This window comes from Apus apus, chromosome 4 (assembly GCF_020740795.1).
Source record: "Apus apus isolate bApuApu2 chromosome 4, bApuApu2.pri.cur, whole genome shotgun sequence".
In the NCBI taxonomy this organism is placed as follows: domain Eukaryota; kingdom Metazoa; phylum Chordata; class Aves; order Apodiformes; family Apodidae; genus Apus; species Apus apus.
The window spans coordinates 39,476,843-39,497,753 of NC_067285.1; the positions used below are offsets into that span (position 1 = coordinate 39,476,843).

Below are 20,911 nucleotides of genomic sequence, written 5' to 3' on the forward strand. Positions count from 1 at the left end.
TGGGATGCAGGACCATGGTATGCAGGACCATGGGATGCAGGAACACGTCCCTGGGATGCAGGACCATGGGATGCAGGACCATGGGATGCAGGTCCCTGGGATGCAGGACCATGTCCATGGGATGCAGGTCCCTGGGATGCAGGTCCCTGGGATGCAGGACCATGGGATGCAGGACCATGGGATGCAGGTCCCTGGGATGCAGGAACATGGGATGCAGGAACATGGGATGCAGGAACACGTCATGGGATGCAGGTCCCTGGGATGCAGGAACATGGGATGCAGGACCACGTCCCTGGGATGCAGGTCCATGTCCATGGGATGCAGGAACATGTCCCTGGGATGCAGGTCCACGTCCCTGGGATGTAGGACCACGTCCCTGGGATGCAGGACCACGTCCATGGGATGCAGGTCCACGTCCCTGGGATGCAGGACCACGTCCATGGGATGCAGGATCACATCCCTGGCATGCAGGACCATGTCCATGGGATGCAGGACCAGGTCCCTGGGATGCAGGTCCAGGTCCCTGGGATGCAGATCCACGTCCCTGGGATGCAGATCCACGTCCCTAGGATGCAGGTCCACGTCCATGGGATGCAGGTCCACGTCCCTGGGATGCAGGACCACATCCCTGGGATGCAGGTCCATGTCCATGGGATGCAGGACCACGTCCATGGGATGCAGGTCCACGTCCCTGGGATGCAGGACCACGTCCATGGGATGCAGGATCACATCCCTGGCATGCAGGACCATGTCCATGGGATGCAGGACCAGGTCCCTGGGATGCAGGTCCAGGTCCCTGGGATGCAGATCCACGTCCCTGGGATGCAGATCCACGTCCCTAGGATGCAGGTCCACGTCCATGGGATGCAGGTCCACGTCCCTGGGATGCAGGACCACATCCCTGGGATGCAGGTCCATGTCCATGGGATGCAGGACCATGGGATGCAGGAACACGTCCCTGGGATGCAGGACCATGTCCATGGGATGCAGGACCATGGGATGCAGGTCCCTGGGATGCAGGACCATGTCCATGGGAGGCAGGACCATGGGATGCAGGATCAGGTCCATGGGATGCAGGTGTGTGTCCATGGGATGCAGGACCATGGGATGCAGGACCATGGGATGCAGGTCCATGTCCCTGGGATGCAGGTCCATGTCCCTGAGATGCAGATCCACGTCCCTGGGATGCAGGTCCATGTCCCTGGGATGCAGGACCCTGTCCCTGGGATGCAGGACCATGGGATGCAGGACCATGTCGATGGGATGCAGGACCATTGGATGCAGGACCAAGTCCATGGGATGCAGGAACAAGTCCCTGAGATGCAGGACCACATCCCTGGGATGCAGGACCACGTCCCTGGGATGCAGGTCCATGTCCCTGGGATGCAGGAACATGTCCCTGGGATGCAGGTCCATGTCCATGGGATGCAGGACCACATCCCTGGGATGCAGGACCATGTCCCTGGGATGCAGGTCCCTATCTCTGGGATGCAGGTCCATGTCCATGGGATGCAGGTCCACATCCCTGGGATGCAGGACCAGGCCATAGGATGCAGGACCACATTCATGGGATGCAGGTCCACCTTTGCCTCTCCTGCTCTGCCACATTCCTCCATCTCCCTGTGGGCTGCAGGGAAACTTCTTGCTGGGGCATCTCCTCCCCCTTCTCCCTCACCAACCTCAGGATCTCCTTCCAGTGCTGCTCTAACCTCTGCTCTTTTTTTTTGTCCCCTCTGCTTTCAGGTTCCCCCTTCTCTCATACCTTAGTTGCAATCTCTCAGTGCATCCTCAGGTTTGGAGCTGGGGGAGCTCAACTCCACCCTAGAGGAGGAGTGTGAGCTGTCAGAAATGAGGGTTGTGACCAGAGCAGGGACACCACAGAACTGTTTAGGTGTCTATGAAGACATGGAAAGCCACGAGAAACCCCTGAATGCCTGTTGGTGACAGGCAAACACTTCTTGCACAGCCAGGAGAGTTTTGTACAACAGGGCTGTCTGTGTTTTCATGAGGTGCTTCCTCCAGGTTATGCTGGTTGTTTTCCACACATGACCAAAGCAGGAGTTAGGAAGAGTGTGGGTTTTCCTGTTCCCTTTAAAGCAACCTGCAGGTGGTGATGATTTCCCTCAGCCCCAAGCCTGTGTTAGGTCCAACTTGAGGGGAGTTAAGCAAAGAAAGGTTCTCCTAACAGTCCCAAGATGACAGCAATGCCCTTTTTCTCTCTCCACCAGCCACTGTCTTTTCTCTCCTCAGCTGTGAACTATCCCTGGAGGACTTTTTCCCCTTCTGGGGTGGTGGAAATAAACACCTGGGAGTGAGCCCGAGGGAAGCACAGGCTGCTGGAGGCCCAGTTCTGCATCACACTCACTCCCCCAGGTGCCACCACAACCAGGGCACTGGGGTGGGCACAAGGCACAGGGTGGACAGGTGGGATTTCACTGGCAGGGATGGAAGCAGCTCTGGGGACTGTTGTGTTGGCTGAGAGGGAATAGAGGTCAGAACGTTCCTGGTGAGCTGGTTTGGTTTGGTGGGGTTTTTTTTGGTAGCGGGGGAAGGAGCTGAGAAGCTTCTCCTGCTCCAAAACCAGCCAAGGAGCCATCAGAGGGACAAGAGATGAACCTCTGCCATGAACATAGGAGAGAACTGAGGGAAGAGCTGAGCAGAGTGAGTAGGTAGAGAGGAAGAAGAGCTGAGCTGGAGAGGGGAGAGGCAGTGCTGGGGTGAACAGTGGATGAGAAGGAAGGGGAAGAAGGTGCCCAAGTTTCCCATGGTGAGATGGCAGCTGTGCCCCTGCACCCATGGAGGAACGTGGTGAAACATTCCCTGAAGGAGCCAGGAGGGGTGAGCTTGGATTTGCTGCCTGTGGGCTGGGATGGTGCAGCTGTGGAAGCCCCCGGGCCAGGGGAGGTGCCTGTTCCTGAAGCCCCCGTGACTCTGTGGGAAGCCCAGGCTGGAGCAGCTCCAGGCCTGGTGGGAAGGACTCGTGGAGCAGAGGTTGGTGGAGGACTCTGCCATGGGAGGGACCCCGTGGGGAAGCCGGGAATACTGTGAGGAATCCTTCTCCCTGAGGAGGAAGGAGCAGCAGGACCCACCAGCCTGTGAACTGACTCTAAACCCCATCCCCCTGTGCTGCTGGGGGGGGAAGGAGGGAGAGAAACCAGGAACAAAGGGATTTGGGAGGGAAGAAGGGGGGGGGGGTAACACATGCAAGCCCTGCTCTGGGTGTGTCTGTGTCCTGTGGGGGTGTGATTAGTGTGACATTAAATTGTTATTTTTCCCCAAGTTGAGTCTGTTTTGCCCAGGACCTCAATCAGTGAAGATCCCTCCTTGTCCTTGTCTGGCCCCATGAGCTTCCAGTTGGGTTTGTCCTCCCCATCCCAGGGTGTGTGTGAGGGGGGAAGTTGGGTGAGTGGCCACGGGGCTGGTTCTTTGTTGTCGTGTTGGGAGAGAAACAGAAGAACCCACGACACCTGGGTATGTTCATGTTGGAGTGTGCAAGGCTCTGGTTTTAAAGAGCAAAGCAGGGGCAAGAGACTTGTAAGAGGAGTGACAGCTCTGAGCCTAAATCCAGGAGGAGGGAACACATCAGGGGGATGCAGCCCGTTCCAAGCAGCAGGGAACCTGCTGGTGAACCTGCCACTCCAAGAAGAGATGTGATGTTAACATCATGCTCCTGTCAACTGGTTCTTTTGCCTGGGGCATGGGTGAAACAACACGGTGTGTGAACATTGAGCCTCAGAGGGCTCATCGTGTTATTTTCAGGGCTAATGGGACAGATCAAGGGGACACCTGGGAGATCTGCACCTGCCACCAAGCTGGAAGGGCTGCCCAGTTCCATGCCAGCTCAGGAATCATTCCTGGTGAGCATCCCATGGAGCAACGTGGGATTCAGGCCTAGTGTTCATCACTTAAGAGTCTTTCAAGAGCAATGACTCATACAAAACCTGTTCTTCTCTGCTTCCTACACCGTTTTTTTATTAGTTTCTAAACACTGCCTCCGAGTGCTGGGGTGAAGGGGCAGAGCCCTTCTCACCTCTGAAGGAAGAAGGGGCAGACCCAGGCACCTGGCCATGGTGGTTGGCCTGCTGGCTGCACAGATCCTGGCTTCTCTCCTGGTTAAAGGGCAGCTTGGGTGGAGCCTTCTGCCAGGTTGAATATTCAACAGCACCTGCAAGTACATGAGAAGGTTGCCTGGAAGCGCTGTCTGATAAGGGCTGTGCCCCGCTCCTGATGTTAATAACCCCCTCAGGGGCAGTTGTGTGACACGGGTGTGTCACAGAACACGAGTCTGAGAGGTTGAACTCCACGTTTAATCAGTGACTTGTAGTATTTTTTTGGTGATCCAGCCACAGGCGTGTCCAGGGATAGATGAGGAAAGGTTTGTTGTCAGCCTTGTCACGCGTCCTCACCCGACAAATAAACAGGGCAGGCGTGGCCTTGAAAGCAGGGAGATAGGAAATAATTGATCAGGGTAGAGTGAGAGCTTTTTGCACCACTTGTGTTTGGTGGAGGTTTCAAGCCCTGCAGCAGGACACGAGCCCTGGCTTCACGTGGTCCTCTTGGGAGCCCTGCAGCACCAAACCCAGCGAGAAGGCAGACTCTGCACTGTCTCTCTCTGGTGATACCTGTGGTCTTATCACTGAGGGGATCACGTTCCTGCACTTTCTTTCATCACCAACCTTACTGCAAATAGCTCTAAACTATGTTTATGCAAGACTAGCAAGCATCTCAGCAGGTAGCAGAGCTGGGAGCACAGTCCCAGCAGCCCCACTAGCACGTGTGCTCTGAGAGAAAAGAAGTCACAGTGAACTGGAAGAACTCCCAGCCACCTGAGGCTGCAGGAGGGCAGGCTGAGAACCTTTCACTCAAATGTTCCAGGCTGCAGGGCAAGCATGAGCTGTAGCTTCTCTTCAGACTACTCCATGCCTTGGAGACAGGAACAACTGTGTACTGACCCGCTCAGGAACGATCTCAAGGATATCTTGTGCCCACAACTAAGAAAAGGAAGTGATAACCAGGTTTTAACCGTGGTGCAAACAGCTGTGAGAACACAACAGCTGTAGTTTCTCATCAGCGTTTTCTTGGTGTTGTTCTGGTTTGTGGCAGCACGAGTGCCAGGCACGCTGAGGGCAGGAGGTGACCTGTGCCCTGTGCACGTGCTCTGGTGTTTCCTGACTTCCTTGGGAATGGCCCAGAGCTGTGGAAGGACTGCTGAGGTTTCTGGGCTGGACTGCAGATAAGCTTCCCCAGGGAGAGAACTGGGGTGGGGTTTTTTTTTGCATCTATTTGGTCACACGTTCACCTTTTTTAGATACTCCTGGGAATAACAAGATCCCAGGAGTGTGATTCCCAACGGGGAGATGCTTCCCCATCCCAGGTCACAGCCAGCTAGAAGAGCTGGCTGTGTGATGTTCTGGCCCAGACAGCTTGTACAGGCAGCCTTGGTGTTGACTAATTAGTGACAAGTCTTCAAAGGAAAATGAGAGCAAACAGCCCACTATTTTAACTGGAAACCATCTTATGAAGATGTGCTCCTGAGAACGACTGTGAGAGCACGGGTTGGTGCTCTTGTCAAAGCTCTGGCAGAGCCCTCCCAGGACACCAGCCAAGCACAGGCAGCCCAGCTGAACTGAAGGAGTTCTTCCAGCATCCCCCAGAGCCTGGACAACCTCATCTTTGGGGCTGCTGAGCTCAGAAGCTACAGCCATCCTGGCAAGCAGAACCCTGCCAGGGAGCAGATGAGAGAAGTGCTGTGCCCATCCTTGGGGCTGCTCCAGATGTTAGCCCAGCTCCTGGAGACCTGTGGCCTGTGCTGCTCCAGATGTTAGCCCAGCTCCTGGAGAGCTGTGGCCCGTGCTGCTCCAGATGTTAGCCCAGCTCCTGGAGACCTGTGGCCCGTGCTGCTCCAGATGTTAGCCCAGCTCCTAGAGACCTGTGGCCTGTGCTGCTCCAGATGTTAGCCCAGCTCCTGGAGACCTGTGGCCTGTGCTGCCCAGTGGCCCCAGCCAGCCAGCACGTGCCAGGGGGCACATCAGTGCCCACACCTCACACACGAAAGGCTGCCTCAGCTTTGGTTTCCCTCCACAGCATCAATTCCAGGCCCACGTGTGATCCTGGGAAAACCACCCTTTGAGGAGCTCTTGCATCACTTGGTTTGGGGTGGCTCCTGAGGAGGTCCCTGCTTGCCCTGCAGCTTGCTTACAGAGTCACAGAACTGGTGGGGTTGGAAGGGGCCTCTAGAGATCATCGAGTCCAGCTCTCTCACTGGAGTAGGATAAGCTAGAGCCCATCCCACAGGGCTGCAGCCAGGGCGGTTTGGAATGGCTCCAGGGAAGGGGACTCCACACCCTCCCTGGGCAGCCTGTCCCAGGGCTCTGTCACCCTCACTGGAAAGAAGTTTTCCCCCATATTTCAATGAACTTCCCATGTTTCAGCTTGTGCCCAGTGCCCCTCGTCCTGTCCCTGGGCACTACTGAGCAGAGTCTGGCGCCATCCTCCCTGCACCCACCCTGAGATACCTACAGGCATTGATAAGGTCTCCCCTCAGCCTTCCCCTCTCCAGGCTGAGCAGCCCCAGCTCTCTCAGCCTTTCCTCATCAGGGAGATGCTCCAACCCCCCCAGTCCTCTTCATCACCCTCCCCTGGACTCTCTCCAGCAATTCCCTGTCTCTCCTGAACTGGGCAGCCCAGGACTGGACCCAGTTCTCCACCTGTGGCCCCCCCAGGGCAGAGCAGAGGGGGAGATGAGCTCCCTGGACCTACCGGCCACGCTCTTCTTCACTCAGCTAGGACCTGCAAGGGGTGAAAAGGGGCTGGTCCTGGCCCTGCCCTCCCCACCTTGAGCTTCCCCAGGCGCAGGGAGAGAGAGGGTGGAGACTCCCGGGGCGCTGCCGTCGAGGCAAAAAAATAAAACAACCAACCCCCCCCCCTCCTTTCCCGCATCCATCCCGAGTCTCCGCTCGACGATCCGCCAGAACCGACGGCAGAGCCGCCACCGCCCCTGCCCGAACCGGGAGGAATTCGGTGCCGAAGAGGCCGTTCAGCCCCTTCTCTCTGAGCCCTGCTCCAGCCCTGCTCCTTGCCAGCCGGAGCCTGCTCCGGGCTGCTCGGACCTTTGCCGTCCCACGCAACCCCCTGGGCTGCGACTTTGCCTCCAGAAAGGGGGTTTTGGGGTTTGTTTTGCAGCAGCCCTGCCCCTCATCCGGCCCCGAACCACGGAGTCGCAGCCAGGTGAGTCCAAACCACCTCCGTGCTCTTTTCTTTTGCTGCTCCTTGCTTGTGGGGGGATGTTTTTTTTTAACCCTTTAGCAAACCCTCTCCCGCCTGCCCCCCCCCGGGGTTCCACCTGCAACCCCTTTCTCCAGCTGGAAGGGGAAGAGGTGAAAGCTCTGCCTCCTTTTTTTCCCCCTCCCCACCCAAGCTTCGTGCTTCCCATCCCGCACCAGGGAGACCGAGAAGGTGGAGATTCCCCAGGGTGCGGGAATTGCGCGGGGGGGGGGGAGCAGCTGCGGGCTGGTTGCGGTGGGGGATGAGATGCTTGAATCTGCCCTGCCCGGCTGAAGCCAACCACTCGGGGCTGTCTTTCCCACCTCCCACCCTCTCCTCCTGCTCCCTTTCCCACCCCAGCCCTGCCGCTGGGAAGCGAGTCGGGAGCTGCGGGTTCCAGCCCTTCCCTTGGCATTCCCTTCCATTCCCTGCCTTGCTGCCTCCTCCCGGGAATTCCTCGCTTTGCCCCGGTGCTGGAATGAAGTCCAGCACCCGCTTTCCACCCCCGAGAACCGAGGAAAAACGCAGCCAAAAAAGAAAACACCCCCCCAAAAAAAATTTCACACCCTTCCCCGCCTTTTTCCCAGCTTTTCAAGGGGTTTTGCAGAGCGATTTGGCAAGAAATTAAAGGAGATACTTTGTTAGAAATGCGGTGTTGGTTTTTGCATCTTAAGTGTTGGAAGCAGAGCGTTGGTTTGTGGTTTGTTTGGGGGTTGTTTTTTTTTTTTTCATACATACTTTAGGAATATAATAATTGAAGAGAGAAGCGAGATACCTGCACATCCCAGTGACACCTGGGCTGAAGGGGGAATCTTGTTCCTTTTTCAGTTTTATTTTAATCTTTTATAAACGGGGAGCAAAAGCTTGGAGGCTTGAAGTGAAACCAGCAAAAAGAAAAAAGCTTCCAAAAAAACGGAAAAGTTGGAATATTTTGCCATCCTGGGAGTTGGCCCAAGCAGGTTCTCCCTCCCCCAAGTTGAACACACAGGGCTCTTTTCACAGCAGGTAGGTTACAAATCCCCAGTAAATCGGTTGGCAATTAACTTCCAGATTGCCCGAATCCCCATGATCCTCATTTACTCCCATGGGTTTAATTCCCTGGGGAAAAGGGGTTGTAGGGCTGGCAGTGGGAGGTGGTTTTTTTTTTGCACGCCCACATCCACCCTCTGGCACCCCTGTAACATGCCTGCCATGAAAGGGGGGGGGGGGAGAAAAAGAAGAGGCATTATTCAAACTTCTGTGGGTTTCTATGGATCCAAGGTGTAAAAGGCACATTTTTGGTCCTGTTGCAGCTGGCCAGGCTCAGCTTGGCACTGCCTGAAAATGAGGTAAAGCTCACTTGGTCGTGTTTTCTCTGGCAGGTTCAAATAGTCAGAAAAAAGGAAAACAGGCTTTTTTTTTTCCCCTCCCCCAGCTTATTTTAAAGCCATCTTCCTTTCAAAAACTCTGCTGAAAGCTGCCAGGTCTCTCAAAACTTCCTCCTGAAGTTGTTCTTTAAGGAGGGAAAACACTTGGAATACCTGGTTGGAGTTTGGCAACAGCCTGGAAACGCGCTTCGAAATTCTGATATTGGAAGTTTTTACTACCAGGTTCTGCTTGAACTGCAGATCCCCCGGGGCCAAGAGCTTTGCAGGAAGCCTGGCAGGCACGGGTGGTGCTTTTTAGGTAGATAAAGTCTCTTAAGGGATAGAAACAGGCCTGCTGAAGGTGTTGGAAAGACCTCAGGTGTGGTGCTGCTGTGGTTCCGGGAAGGTCAAGTCCGTTGGGTTGTTGGGTTTGTTTTGGTATGATCTTGTTTAGTGCCCCTTGTGCCTGTAGGTAAAAGGGGACTTTGTACTTTGTGCAAGTTTTATAAGGATACAGGAGAAAAGTGACCATAGGGAGAGTTTGGTTTTCTGGGCATCTGAACAGTGGGCAAAGGGATTTCCTGATGGTTTTTGAGGAAGTGGTTTCGTTTTACCCTTATGTCGTGGGTTTTTGGGCATGAGAAGAAAAGGAACAGCCCCGTGGCTGCTCACTCAACTCCCCCCCCCACACACCCCCTTCCTTCTGAGGAAAGGCTGAGGGAGCTGGGTCTCTTTAGTTTGGAGAAAAGGAGACTGAGGGGTGACCTCATCAATGTTTACAAATACATAAAGGGTGAGTGTCAAGAAGATGGAGTTCAGCTTTTTTCAGTGATGACCAGTGATAGGACAAGGAGTAATGGATACAAATTGGAGCATAGGAGGTTCAAGGTGAATATCAGAAAAAAATTTTTTTACTGTGAGAGTGACAGAGCCCTGGGACAGGCTGCCCAGAGAGGTTGTGGAGTCTTCTTCACCCGAGACATTCAAACCCCCCTGGACACGTTCCTGTGGGATGTGCTCTGGGTGACCCTGCTCTGGCAGGGGGGTTGGACTAGATGATCTTTCGAGGTCCCTTCCAACCCCTAGGATTCTATAATTCTATGATTCTATGATGAGGAGGACAAAGCTCCTGCGTCGAGACAAAGGACGAGGAGGGATCTTTGCCCGTCTTGTCCTGGGCAAAACCAAATCGACGTGGGGGAACAAAATGATAACTTGATTTCACACTAATCAAACACAGACAGGACCCCCTCTCCTAGCTCTGCTCAGCTCTTCCCTCAGATCTCTCCTATGTTCATGGCAGAGGTTCATCTCTTGTCCCTCTGATGGCTCCTTGGCTGGTTTTGGAGCAGGAGAAGCTTCTCAGCTTCTTACAGGGCCCTTCCCCTGCTACCAAATAACCCACCAAACCAGAACCCGTTAGGAAAAGGTTAAATCTCCAGATCCAGTATTTTGCACCTTCTGAGGTCAAACACCCCTGAGGAAAACGTGTTTTTTTTCTGTTGGGCTTGAGCTGAAATTGATGCTGAACTCAGAAGCAAGAAGCCAGTTGTAGAAAGATGCAGCCAAACAACTGGGACCTGGAAAATCCCCAGACAGCTCAGCAGTGTTATGTCTGTAAGCCATGGGCAATGATTTCTAGGAAGCTTCATTTAAAGAATTTTACTTTGCCTAGAAATGGGGTGGATTAACAGTCCTGATGGTTCTTTCTGTGTCCTGCACCTGCTCTTTGGCTCCAGATGTTTCATGGCTGGATGTCACATTAAATACAGGAAAGCATCTTTTACACAAGGCCTAAAGGAACAGATTTAATAATAATAATAATAATTTTTATTATTATTATTATATAATATATTATAATATAATATATTATATTATATATAGTAATATATGTATATTATAATATATAATATATTATAATATATTATAATATATTATTATATAATGTAATATAATGTATATATAATATATAATATATAATAATATATATAGTATATTATTATATATTATAATATAATTAAATGATAATATAAATAATATATAATAATATAATATAATATATTATATATAATATATATAGTAATATATTATATATTATATTATAATATAATATTATAATAAAAATTATTATTATTATTGTTGTTGTTGTTGTTGTTGTTGTTATTTCCATTCCTAAGGAGCAATTGCAAACATCTTATTATCTGTAAAGGAGCACACCCCAGTATTCCTATGCTGAAATTTCTTGCTAGAGTGAGATAAATACTTGGTTATTTTAAAATCCATTTCTGCTTACCCCCCAGTGAAAAGAAAAGGTCCCCAAAGAGCAAAACAAATCAAAAGCCCGACTCAGAAGCCTAAATCAACAGCCTCATCACACAGGAGTTATTTCTGCTGTCAGCACTTAATCTTTGTGTCCAGTTCTGGGCTCCCCAGTTCCAGAGGGATCTACTGGAGAGAGTCCAAGGGAGGCTACAAGGATGATGAAGGGACTGGAACATCCTTGTTCCAGTTCCTTGACTGGAACATGATGAAGGGACAGGAAAGGCTGAGAGACCTGGGGCTGTTCAGTCTGGAGAGGAGAAGACTGAGGGGGGATCTAGTTCATGTCTATCAATACATGAGGGCAGCAAGAAGGCAGGGACAACCTCTTGTCGCTTGTGCCCTGGGACAGGACCAGGGGCAATGGATTCAAACTGGAGCCCAGGAAGTTCTGGAGCCCCCAACACAAGGACACGGAGCTGCTGGAGAGAGTCCAGAGGAGGCCACGGAGATGATGGGAGGGCTGGAGCAGCTCTGCTCTGGAGCCAGGCTGGGAGAGTTGGGGTGTTCAGCCTGGAGAAGAGAAGGCTCCAGGGAGACCTGAGAGCACCTTCCAGGGCCTGAAGGGGCTCCAGGAAAGCTGGGGAGGGGCTTGGGACAAGGGCAGGGAGGGAGAGGACAAGGGGGGATGGATGAAAACTGGAAGAGGGAGATTGAGGTGAGACATGAGGAGGGAATTCTGTGCTGTGAGGGTGGTGAGACCCTGGCCCAGGTTGCCCAGGGAAGCTGTGGCTGCCCCATCCCATGGGCAGGGACACCTCCCATGTTGCTCAGAGCCCCATCCAACCTGCCCTTGAATCCAGCAAAGCCAAGTGAGACAAACAAACATTTAACTGTTGCATTTATCATGGTCAGACTCTACCTCACCCAGAACGTTCCATCAATAATACTGCAACATTAAGCTGAGACCAAAAAAACCCATAAATCTGCTCAAGTAAAATACTGATCTAGATAACTTAAAGATGCAGTGATATGTCAAGGTCAGAGTCACACTGTCTTCTGAATGATTCTGCACTCCCATCTTGCTGCTGGTTACCCAGCAGTTGCAGGGATTTTGTGATGTCTACCTGTGATGTTGGCTCTGGAGCTGAGGGGTTGGCACCTTGCTCAGTGGGCTGGCAAGTGTTCTGACTGCACATCTCCACTAAATCATCCTTTCAGAGGGTGACTCTTGATGTCCAGGCAGATCAGCCCAGAAACTACTCTATAAATGGCCTTAGAAAATGGTCTCCTGCAGTTAAACAAGTCCTCTCTGGCACAAGTAGGGTATAAGCAGCTTATCAACAAAAGGCCTCCAGACTTGAAATGTTGCACATTGAATGGATGTTCAACCCACTCAAAGTCCATTTTAGCTTAAATTGAAGCTGAATTGTGGTTCTACGTGGAGCACAGTTTCTGTTCCTTGTAGGAAAACTGGTCCAAGGTTTCTGACCACTGAAACATGAAGACCTTATGTTTTTGCCAGCGTGGAAGGCTGCAGTTTTGTCCCAGGAGGCAACCCTGGGCAAGGTTTGGGAGAGGATCATCTGGGGAAAGATGACCTGGCCCTTCACGTGCAGAGAGGCCTGTTGGTGAAAGCAGATCTCCCTGTGGTGATAGCCACAAAGGCAAGTTCAGCTCTCTCTCCAGCAACCTTAGCAAAGTGATAAGGGCTTGTTGTTTGGTTTGGTTGTTTGTTTTTTTTTTTGACGTGACCATATGACTGGGTGAGATTAGATGACTGTTTTTTTGGTGAGGTTCTTTGTGTCAAATGCTCTCCAGCTCACCCAGCCTGTCTGAAATGGTCTCATCCTTGGCTTTCTGCCTTGCTGCAAGAGGTCTGGCTATGCTAAGGTGCAGAGGGCTGAGCCTGCCAGAGCTCTAGCTGCTCATCTCCCCTCTTGGTTCCCATGAACTCCCACCTCACCAGCATTTCCCCTCTTGACAGTTAAAGTCATTAGGCTCCAATGAGTCAACATGATACATCAAGAGAAGCCAGATCCTGCCTCCTACCTAAATGACCCTGTGCCACTTAGGAAGCACAAGAGAGAACAAGGGCAGGGGGAGAGCTCAGGGGCAGGAGCTTGGCTGACAAAGGAGGTGAGAATTGTCATTATTCCACAACTCCCTTCTGGTTTTCACATGGAAAGCAAATCCAAAGAAGAGAATGACTTGGCAGTGGTGTCCCTTTCCACTCTCCTACACCCTGGGCAAAAGTATTTTGATTTAAAAAACCCAGCCTAGGGTGTTTAGGTTTTGTTGCAGTGGCACAGGAGCACCAGGGGTAGGAGGAGTATCTCCTTCCAAACCACCCCTTTAAAAGAGTGTTTAATGGGCAAACCCTAAGGACATTCAAAACTGGTCCAGCTGGCACCAGTGGACCTGCTGCTGGCCAAGGCTGAGCAGGTCAGTGGTGCTGGAAACACCTCTCTGAGAATCTGTTTCTTAAATAGATTTAAAAAGAGTAGATTAGATTAAAAATAGATTGGGGGGGGAAAAAAGGAAAAGACTGTGTGCAGCATCTGTGAGAGAGGAGTGAGAAACTGGGGGCAGTGAAGAAGAAGAGGGGAGAGAGCAGCTGGGTGAGCAGCTGGTCAGCAGAGCATTGTGGTGGAGGGAGACCCTCCTCTCTCCATCCTGGTGTGAAGCAAGATGGGATCCACCTCCCCATCAGCTCTGTCTCCTCTTAAGGGCTGAGCCCACAGGACCCAAACTCCCTCTTCTGAGAGACCCAGGAGGACATCCACAAGGCCCCTGGTATCATGGAAGGGTGAAGAGAGCTCAGAGACCCCCCCGGATCCGAACTCCCCCCCACGAGCGGGGTCACCTCCCACCCCCTGGGCCCAACAGACACGTCTTTCCTCTCCACAGCTGATGAAATCTTCCCCCTCTCTGGGTTTTGGGGGGGGGTTTTTTTGCCTTTCTAGAGGAAAAATGGCAGCAGGCCAACCACACCTGAGCATCCAGCTGTCAGACCCGGACGCAAACGGCATCCCCAGCGGGAAGCGGTCTCCTCCTGACTCAGCTGGCAGGGAAGGCAGCGTCCTCACCTTCCACAACATCTGCTACCACGTGGAGATGAAGACTGGCTTCCTGTGCTGCAAAAAAACAGCGGAGAAGGAGGTTTTGAGAGACGTCAGGTGTGTATTTAGACACCTTTTTCGAGCACGCGTGGGCGCGTTTTGTCGCGGTGGCCGAGGCGCCGAGCGCAGGGCACGGAGTTGGATCAGGTTTTAGGCAAAGTCTGGGGGGGTGGGGTTGGTTCTGTTTGCTATCAGCTTCAGGGTGTCCTCAGTGTGGTGAGACCTGAGCCTGTCCCTGGCAGGGCTGGGCACCGTTTCCCCACCCCAGGGAGGGACAGCCTTCCTGCCCCACTATCAGCACGGGGCACACGAGCCAGCTTGGTCCTTCTGCACCCCCTGGCAAGTCTCCCTCCCCATGTTTGATGGAGATACCAACAGCTTGTCCTCAAGCAGCTCCTTCCCTGAGGTGGCCCTTGGGGCTGCTGACTTGGGGGTTTTCAACTGAAGATGTTTAAGGCAATAACGTAGAGGAGGGTTGGGTTAAATTTGAGGAGGTGTCAAGTTTTCTCCTTTTTTTGGGGGGGGTGTTGTTTTGTTGTGGGTTTTTGTTTGTGTTTTTTTTTTTTTCAATATTGAGCACTCCTGCAGCAAAGGAATCACCTTGCTTGGGTCTTTCTTCAATAACCTGGAGAACAAGTCCTGTGAGGAGAGGCTGAGGGAACTGGGAATGTTTAGTTTGGAGAAGGGGAGGCTGAGGGGAGACCTCATGGCTCTCTGCAACTCCCTGAAAGAGGTTGTGGTGAGGTGGGAGTTGGGCTCTTCTCCCAAGTGAATAATGGCAGGAGAGAGGAAATAGCCTGAAGCTGCACCAGGGGAGGTTTAGACTGGAGATTAGGAAGAGTTTCTTTACCCAAAGAGTGGTTGGACAGTGGAACAGGCTGCCCAGGGAGGTGGTGGAGCCACCATCCCCTGGAGGGATTCAAAGAACAGGTAGATGAGGCCCTTCAGGACATGCCCTAGTGGGCGTGGGGGGTGGTTTTGTGGCGTTAGTTGGTGTGTTGTTTTTTTTTTGGTTGGGTTTTTCTTGATTTGTTTTTGTTGGAGCGGCTGGTTGGACTCCGTGATCTCACAGGCCTTTTCCAACCCTAACACTTCTGTGATCATGGGATTCTCTGGTCTGTGCAGATCAGGTTTGCCTCTTCACAGGTCGTTAGTGAAGCCAACTGCCCGGTGCTCCTACCACATCCCACTCCAAGCCACCTGTGACTTTCAGCTCCCTAAAACTCCCATTTCCCTCATCCATATTTGCCCTTTTGTGTAGCTGTGTCTGTCCTGCTCTTGGCCCGTGCCATTCCCAGGCTGCCTAAACATGAGCTCTTAAAATCTTACCAAATACTTAAACAACCAGTTCTGTCTGGCTTTGGAGTCTCACCTGGCTTCAGATCAGGGACAGTGGAACTAAGAGTTTCTGGAGGTACAGACAAATCCCTGGTATGTTGTGTCTTCGGGGACCATGATTCTCTCTGCTGAGAGAAGAATACCTTGGGAACTGAGTGTGGTGAAAGCAAACGTCTGCTTCCCTTCTAGAGGGAGGAAAAACATGCAGACAGATCTTGCCACGTGTTACTGAAGTTTCTGTCTTGTTTTCCTGGTGTGAAGGTTCGTTTTGTTGAATAACCTGAAAGGTCAAGGTGGAGTTTGACTTATAAACGTTGCTTTCATGGAATGGTTTGGGGTGGAAGGGAGCTTCAAGATCATCCAGTTCCAACCCCCCTGCATGGGCAGGGACACCTCCCGTGGTTGCTCCAAGCCCCATCCAACCTGCCCTTCAACAATCCAGGGATGGGGCAGCCACAGCTTCCCTGGGCAAGGCTCGTGAGCGGGCAGCTCCGCTCCTTCCGACACTCACGGGATGCAGAAGGCAGCTCTGCAGATCATTTACACTTGCCTCCCAGCTGAAGCAGCAAAGAGAGATAAAAAGCACCCCCCTGTCTGTTTTGTCTGACAGTGGCATCATGAGACCAGGCCTGAATGCCATTTTGGGACCCACCGGCAGCGGGAAATCTTCGTAAGTGCCCTCTTTGCCCTCCCCAGAAACCAACCCAAGGAGGAAGGGAATGGGCACGTGCTGAGCAGCTGTGGGCAAGAATGTCAAGGGAAGACTTTGATTTAGGTCCGTGCAAACCTCACTGGTGTCTGGGAGGTACCCGAGCTGGGAAAAAAAAAAGACCCTCAGCTTTCCTGACAAGGGGGCAATTCAGATTCAGGCCAGGCTGGACTAGTCGTTCTGGGTTAAACTCATCTTGTGGAGGGAACAGACACAAATGCACGAGGGCTTTGCACAGGTCTCATTTCCTTAAGACACCAGGACAAAAGAATCTCAGCCCTTCAAAGTTCCTGGGGGTTTTTCTGGGTTTAACGTGTTCGTTCCATTAACTAGTTCGTAGCTCCAGGAGCTCCTGGGTTGCTCATCTGACAAAGTGACCAACTTTTCTCCCAGTCTACTTGACATTCTGGCAGCAAGGAAGGATCCCCGTGGGCTTTCTGGTGACATTTTGATCAACGGAGCTCCTCAGCCTGCCAACTTTAAATGTACCTCTGGATATGTAGTACAGGCAAGTAATTTTTACCCCTGTTTGTACTTTCTTGTCCCGTCCTGGCTGCAGTTGTAAGAAGTTGCTGCCGTGCTGGAAGCCCTTGCCATGAGCCAAGGATGGGTGCTGGTGTAGTTGCAACTCTTCCCACCTCCAGCCTCGCCGGGAAAGAGGCTCTGCTTTGTATTTGAGTCTCTCTCCTTGGTGCTCTGCAGTCAACTGGAGCAGGTGCTTTGGATCCCCCTCCTTGGCCTCCCTTTGGAGGAGCAGCCAAAGGCTCCCAACGGGCGTGGGGTGTTTTCCAAGTAACCTCCTGGTAACAGAAAGGTCATCTCTCAGAACGCACCTGACTCTGAACCTCCTCCACCTGACAGGTTCCTGTTAGAGCAACCACCAGGTGACTCCTGCTTTCTGTTTGGGTTGCAGGATGATGTGGTGATGGGAACCTTGACCGTAAGAGAAAACCTGAAGTTCTCAGCAGCGCTTCGTTTGCCCAGGACAGTGAAGGAGCATGAGAAGAACGAGCGAGTCGATCAGATCATCAAGGAGCTGGGTTTGAGCCAAGTGGCAGATTCAAAGGTGAGGCCTGCCAACGTGGTGCTTGAGGCATGGAATTGTCAAGGTTGGAAGGGATCTCTGGGGATCACCCAGGCCAGCTCCCCTGCTAAACAGAATCATCCCGGTTGGAGGGGACCTTGGAGATCATGAAAAGCAGGATGGGCCACAGCACGTCCCACAGGGCTGCAGCCAGGGAGGTTTGGAATGGCTCCAGAGAAGGGGACTCCACACCCTCCCTGGGCAGCCTGTCCCAGGGCTCTGTCACCCTCACAGCAAACAAGTTTCTCCTCATCTTTCAATGGCACATCCCATGTTTCAGCTTGTGCCCAGTGCCCCTCGTCCTGTCCCTGGGCACTACTGAGCAGAGTCTGGCTCCATCCTCCTGCACCCACCCTGAGATACTTCCAGGCATTGATAAGGTCTCCCCTCAGCCTTCTCCTCTCCAGGCTGAGCAGCCCCAGCTCCATCAGCCTTTCCTCATCAGGGAGATGCTCCAACCCCCCCCAGTCCTCTTCATCACCCTCCCCTGGACTCTCTCCAGCAATTCCCTGTCTCTCCTGAACTGGGCAGCCCAGGACTGGACCCAGTTCTCCAGCTGTGGCCCCCCCAGGGCAGAGCAGAGGGGGAGAATAACATGAACAAAATCGTAATAAATCATGAACAAATATGAAGTGATTTATTGCATGAACCAAATGGCTCAGCTTGGCAGATTAAAAAAAAAAGTCCCATGAAGTAGATGATTTCAGTGATACAATCATTAGTGACTTGGCAACCAGCCTGTGCTGGCATTGCCCTGGGCTATTACACTGCAGGGAAGCACTTCCTCATGGAGAGGGTGGTCAGACCTTGGGGTGGACTTCCCAGGGCAGTGGTGGAGGCACCATCCCTGGAGGTGCTCCAGGAAAGGCTGGAGGTGGCACTTGGTGCCACGGTCTGGCTGATGTGGGGGTGGTCAGGTCATAGGCTGGACTGGGTGATCTTAAAGGTCATTTCCAGCCTCAACAATTCTGTGATTTTGTGACCTTAAAGGCCCGTTCCAACCCAAACCATTCCATGATTCTACGGTCCAGTGAAACAGCACAGAGCAGGGAAGTGATGGTTCCCTGGTACTGGAGGCTGCTCCTCCAGGTCCGTGCTCAGTTCTGGGCCCCTCGTGACAAGAGGAACGTGGAGGTGCTGGAGCACATGCAGAGAAGAGCAATCAAGCTGGTGAAGGGTCTGGAGCACAGGTCTGATGAGGAGGGGCTGAGGGAACTGGGGGTGTTGAGAGGAGGCTGAGGGGAGACCTCCTGGTCCTCCACAACTACCTGAAAGGAGGTGGTGGTGAGGGGAGGGTTGGGCTCTTCTCCCCACGCAGCTGGTGATAGGGCAAGAGGAAATGGACTCAAATTGAAGCAGGGGAGGTTCAGATTGGGTATCAGGAAAAAATTTCTTTACTGAAAGAGTGGTCAGGCACTGGAACAGGCTGCCCAGGGAGGTGGTGGTGGTGGCACCATCCCTGGAGGGGTTAAAAAAGACACAGCACTGCAGGGCATGGTTCAGGTGGCACGTGATGAGCTTGGAGGTCTTTTCCAACCTTCGTGATTCTGTGAAGGGGAACGGGTGTCTGTGGCTGGAGAAAAAGAGAACCCCTCAGGTGCCACGAAGAAAAGGCCTCTGTGTGAGGTGACATCTACGTCTGCACCCGAGGGTAGGACCAAACTTTCTTGCAATCCTTCCCAGATGCTGCTGTGTTAGGAGGGTGCTGTTCACTCAAGGGCTGGTAATTTCAGCAGGTGCAGCTACTTAGAAGGTGTCTGCAGGGTGGGTGTCAGGAAGGGGCCAGTGTCTGTTCAGTGGTGCCTGTGACAGGACGAGGGGAAAGGGCACCAAGTGACAACACAGGAAGTTCCACCTCAAGATGAGGAGAAACTTATTTGCTGTGAGGGTGACAGAGCCCTGGGACAGGCTGCCCAGAGAGGCTGGGGAGTCTCCAGAGTGAAGACTTTTCAGACCCATCTGGACACGTTCCTGTGGGATGTGCTCTGGGTGACCCTGCTCTGGCAGGGGGGTTGGACATGGTGATCTCCAGAGGTCCCTTCCAACCCCTGTGCTTCTCTAATCCTGGCTCAAACGAGGAGACAGGCCAAACCAGACAAGTGTCTTGCTTTGTGGCAGGTTGGCACCCAGTTCACTCGCGGGGTGTCCGGCGGGGAGCGGAAAAGGACCAACATTGGGATGGAGCTCATCACGGACCCTGCCATCCTGTTTTTGGATGAGCCAACTACAGGGCTGGATGCCAGCACTGCTAACGCTGTCCTGCTGCTTCTGAAAAGGTGATGGCTCCCTGTTTTCACCACCCAACTCTGCGACACTGCAGTTGTGTTTGATTAACGTGGCAGTTTCCTTGCAGTCGTGTGGCAGCGACAGCAGAGTTAGGAGGAGCAAGCAGGGGAAGGTGATTGTGCTCCTTGCATAAAGCCCGTGGCTGCAGGGGCTGCAGCTGGTCTGTGACAGCTGCCCTGGACACCTTCACTTCTTTTCAGCTCTGCCTGGGCCAGAAAAGGGATTATAAACTGCCTGTGGGGCAGTATGGTAAGGCTTCCCTGCGAGTGGTAGCTGGAACACGACCAGCTGCTTCCCCCATCCCAAAAGCTCAGGCTTTGGGAAAACAAGCACAACACCCTCTGTGTGCAAGTTCTACCTCGTTTTCCACATACTCCCCAGCAAAGAGAACTCAAGCACCTCTCCCCAGGGCTTTTTGTTTGCATCAGAATCTTCCACTCCAACAGTATCCCCAGCAAGGGGGGAACTTTCTCTTCCCACACAGACACTGTAATAACCTGTCCCCACTCTTGGCACACCCCGTGGGTCAACCTTCAGCACGGCTTGAGTGACTTTGCAGCTTCTCTGAACGCCAGGTTGGGCCTCAGAACCACCATTTGTCTTCTTCCTCACCTCCAGGATGGCAAAACAGGGGAAAACCATCATCTTCTCCATCCACCAGCCTCGCTACTCCATCTTCCGCCTGTTTGACAACCTGACGCTGCTGGCAGCAGGCAGGGTGTTGTACCACGGGCCAGCTCAGCAAGCCCTCTGCTACTTCCAGGCCATTGGTGAGCACAACAACTCACAGCTGTCCCTGACAACTGCAGCAACGGCTTCATGTTGCCCTGCGTGGGGTAAAATGCCCAGAGGGCTTGATCAGAATTGGCAGGGCTGGGGTTCCAGCAGGCAGAGAAGGGTTTTGGTCTTTCACCTCTTGCCCCAGGGGTGGGTTTGGAGGAGAGGCCAAAGAAGGGCAACAAAGATGCCTGGGGGATTGGAGCATCTCTCTCATGAGGAAAGGCTGGGAGAGTTGGGGTGTTCAGCCTGGAGAAGAGAAGGCTCCAGGGAGACCTGAGAGCACCTTCCAGGGCCTGAAGGGGCTCCAGGAAAGCTGGGGAGGGGCTTGGGAGAAGGGCAGGGAGGGAGAGGACAAGGGGGAATGGATGAAAACTGGAAGAGGGGAGATTGAGGTGAGACATGAGGAGGGAATTCTTGAGTGTGAGGGAAGCTGTGGCTGCCCCATCCCTGGCAGTGTTCAAGGGCAGGCTTGACCAGGCTCTGAGCAACCTGGTCTAGTTAAAAAGGTGCAGGAGGGGCTGGTCTAGATGACCTTTAAAGGTCCCTTCCACCCCACACATTCTATGATTTTGTGATTCTTTAGCCTGGAGAGGAGAAGGCTGAGGGGAGACCTTATCAATGGCTGGAAGTGTCTCAGGGTGGGTGCAGGGAGGATGGAGCCAGACTCTGCTCAGCAGTGCCCAGGGACAGGACGAGGGGCACTGGGCACAAGCTGGAACATGGG

The 20,911-nt window shown here is 52.9% G+C and overlaps 1 protein-coding gene and 1 long non-coding RNA gene across 2 annotated transcripts in view; one reads left to right on the plus strand and one right to left on the minus strand.

The window, feature by feature from the left end:
- Positions 1-7,128: 7,128 nt before the first annotated feature.
- Positions 7,129-20,911, plus strand: part of ABCG2 (ATP binding cassette subfamily G member 2 (Junior blood group)) — a 28,052-nt gene continuing 14,269 nt past the window's right edge. The window contains exons 1-7 of the mRNA XM_051619506.1: positions 7,129-7,227; positions 13,835-14,047; positions 15,939-15,998; positions 16,431-16,545; positions 16,951-17,103; positions 19,240-19,397; positions 20,026-20,177. Coding sequence (XP_051475466.1) covers positions 13,842-14,047; positions 15,939-15,998; positions 16,431-16,545; positions 16,951-17,103; positions 19,240-19,397; positions 20,026-20,177 — 844 coding nt within the window. The 5' untranslated portion in view covers positions 7,129-7,227; positions 13,835-13,841. The remainder of the gene's footprint in view (positions 7,228-13,834; positions 14,048-15,938; positions 15,999-16,430; positions 16,546-16,950; positions 17,104-19,239; positions 19,398-20,025; positions 20,178-20,911) is intronic.
- Positions 10,257-13,949, minus strand: LOC127384708 (uncharacterized). Its single transcript, XR_007889480.1, has 2 exons — positions 13,863-13,949; positions 10,257-10,403 (listed from the first exon to the last, which is right to left on the minus strand). It is a non-coding gene; the product is annotated as an uncharacterized LOC127384708 (long non-coding RNA).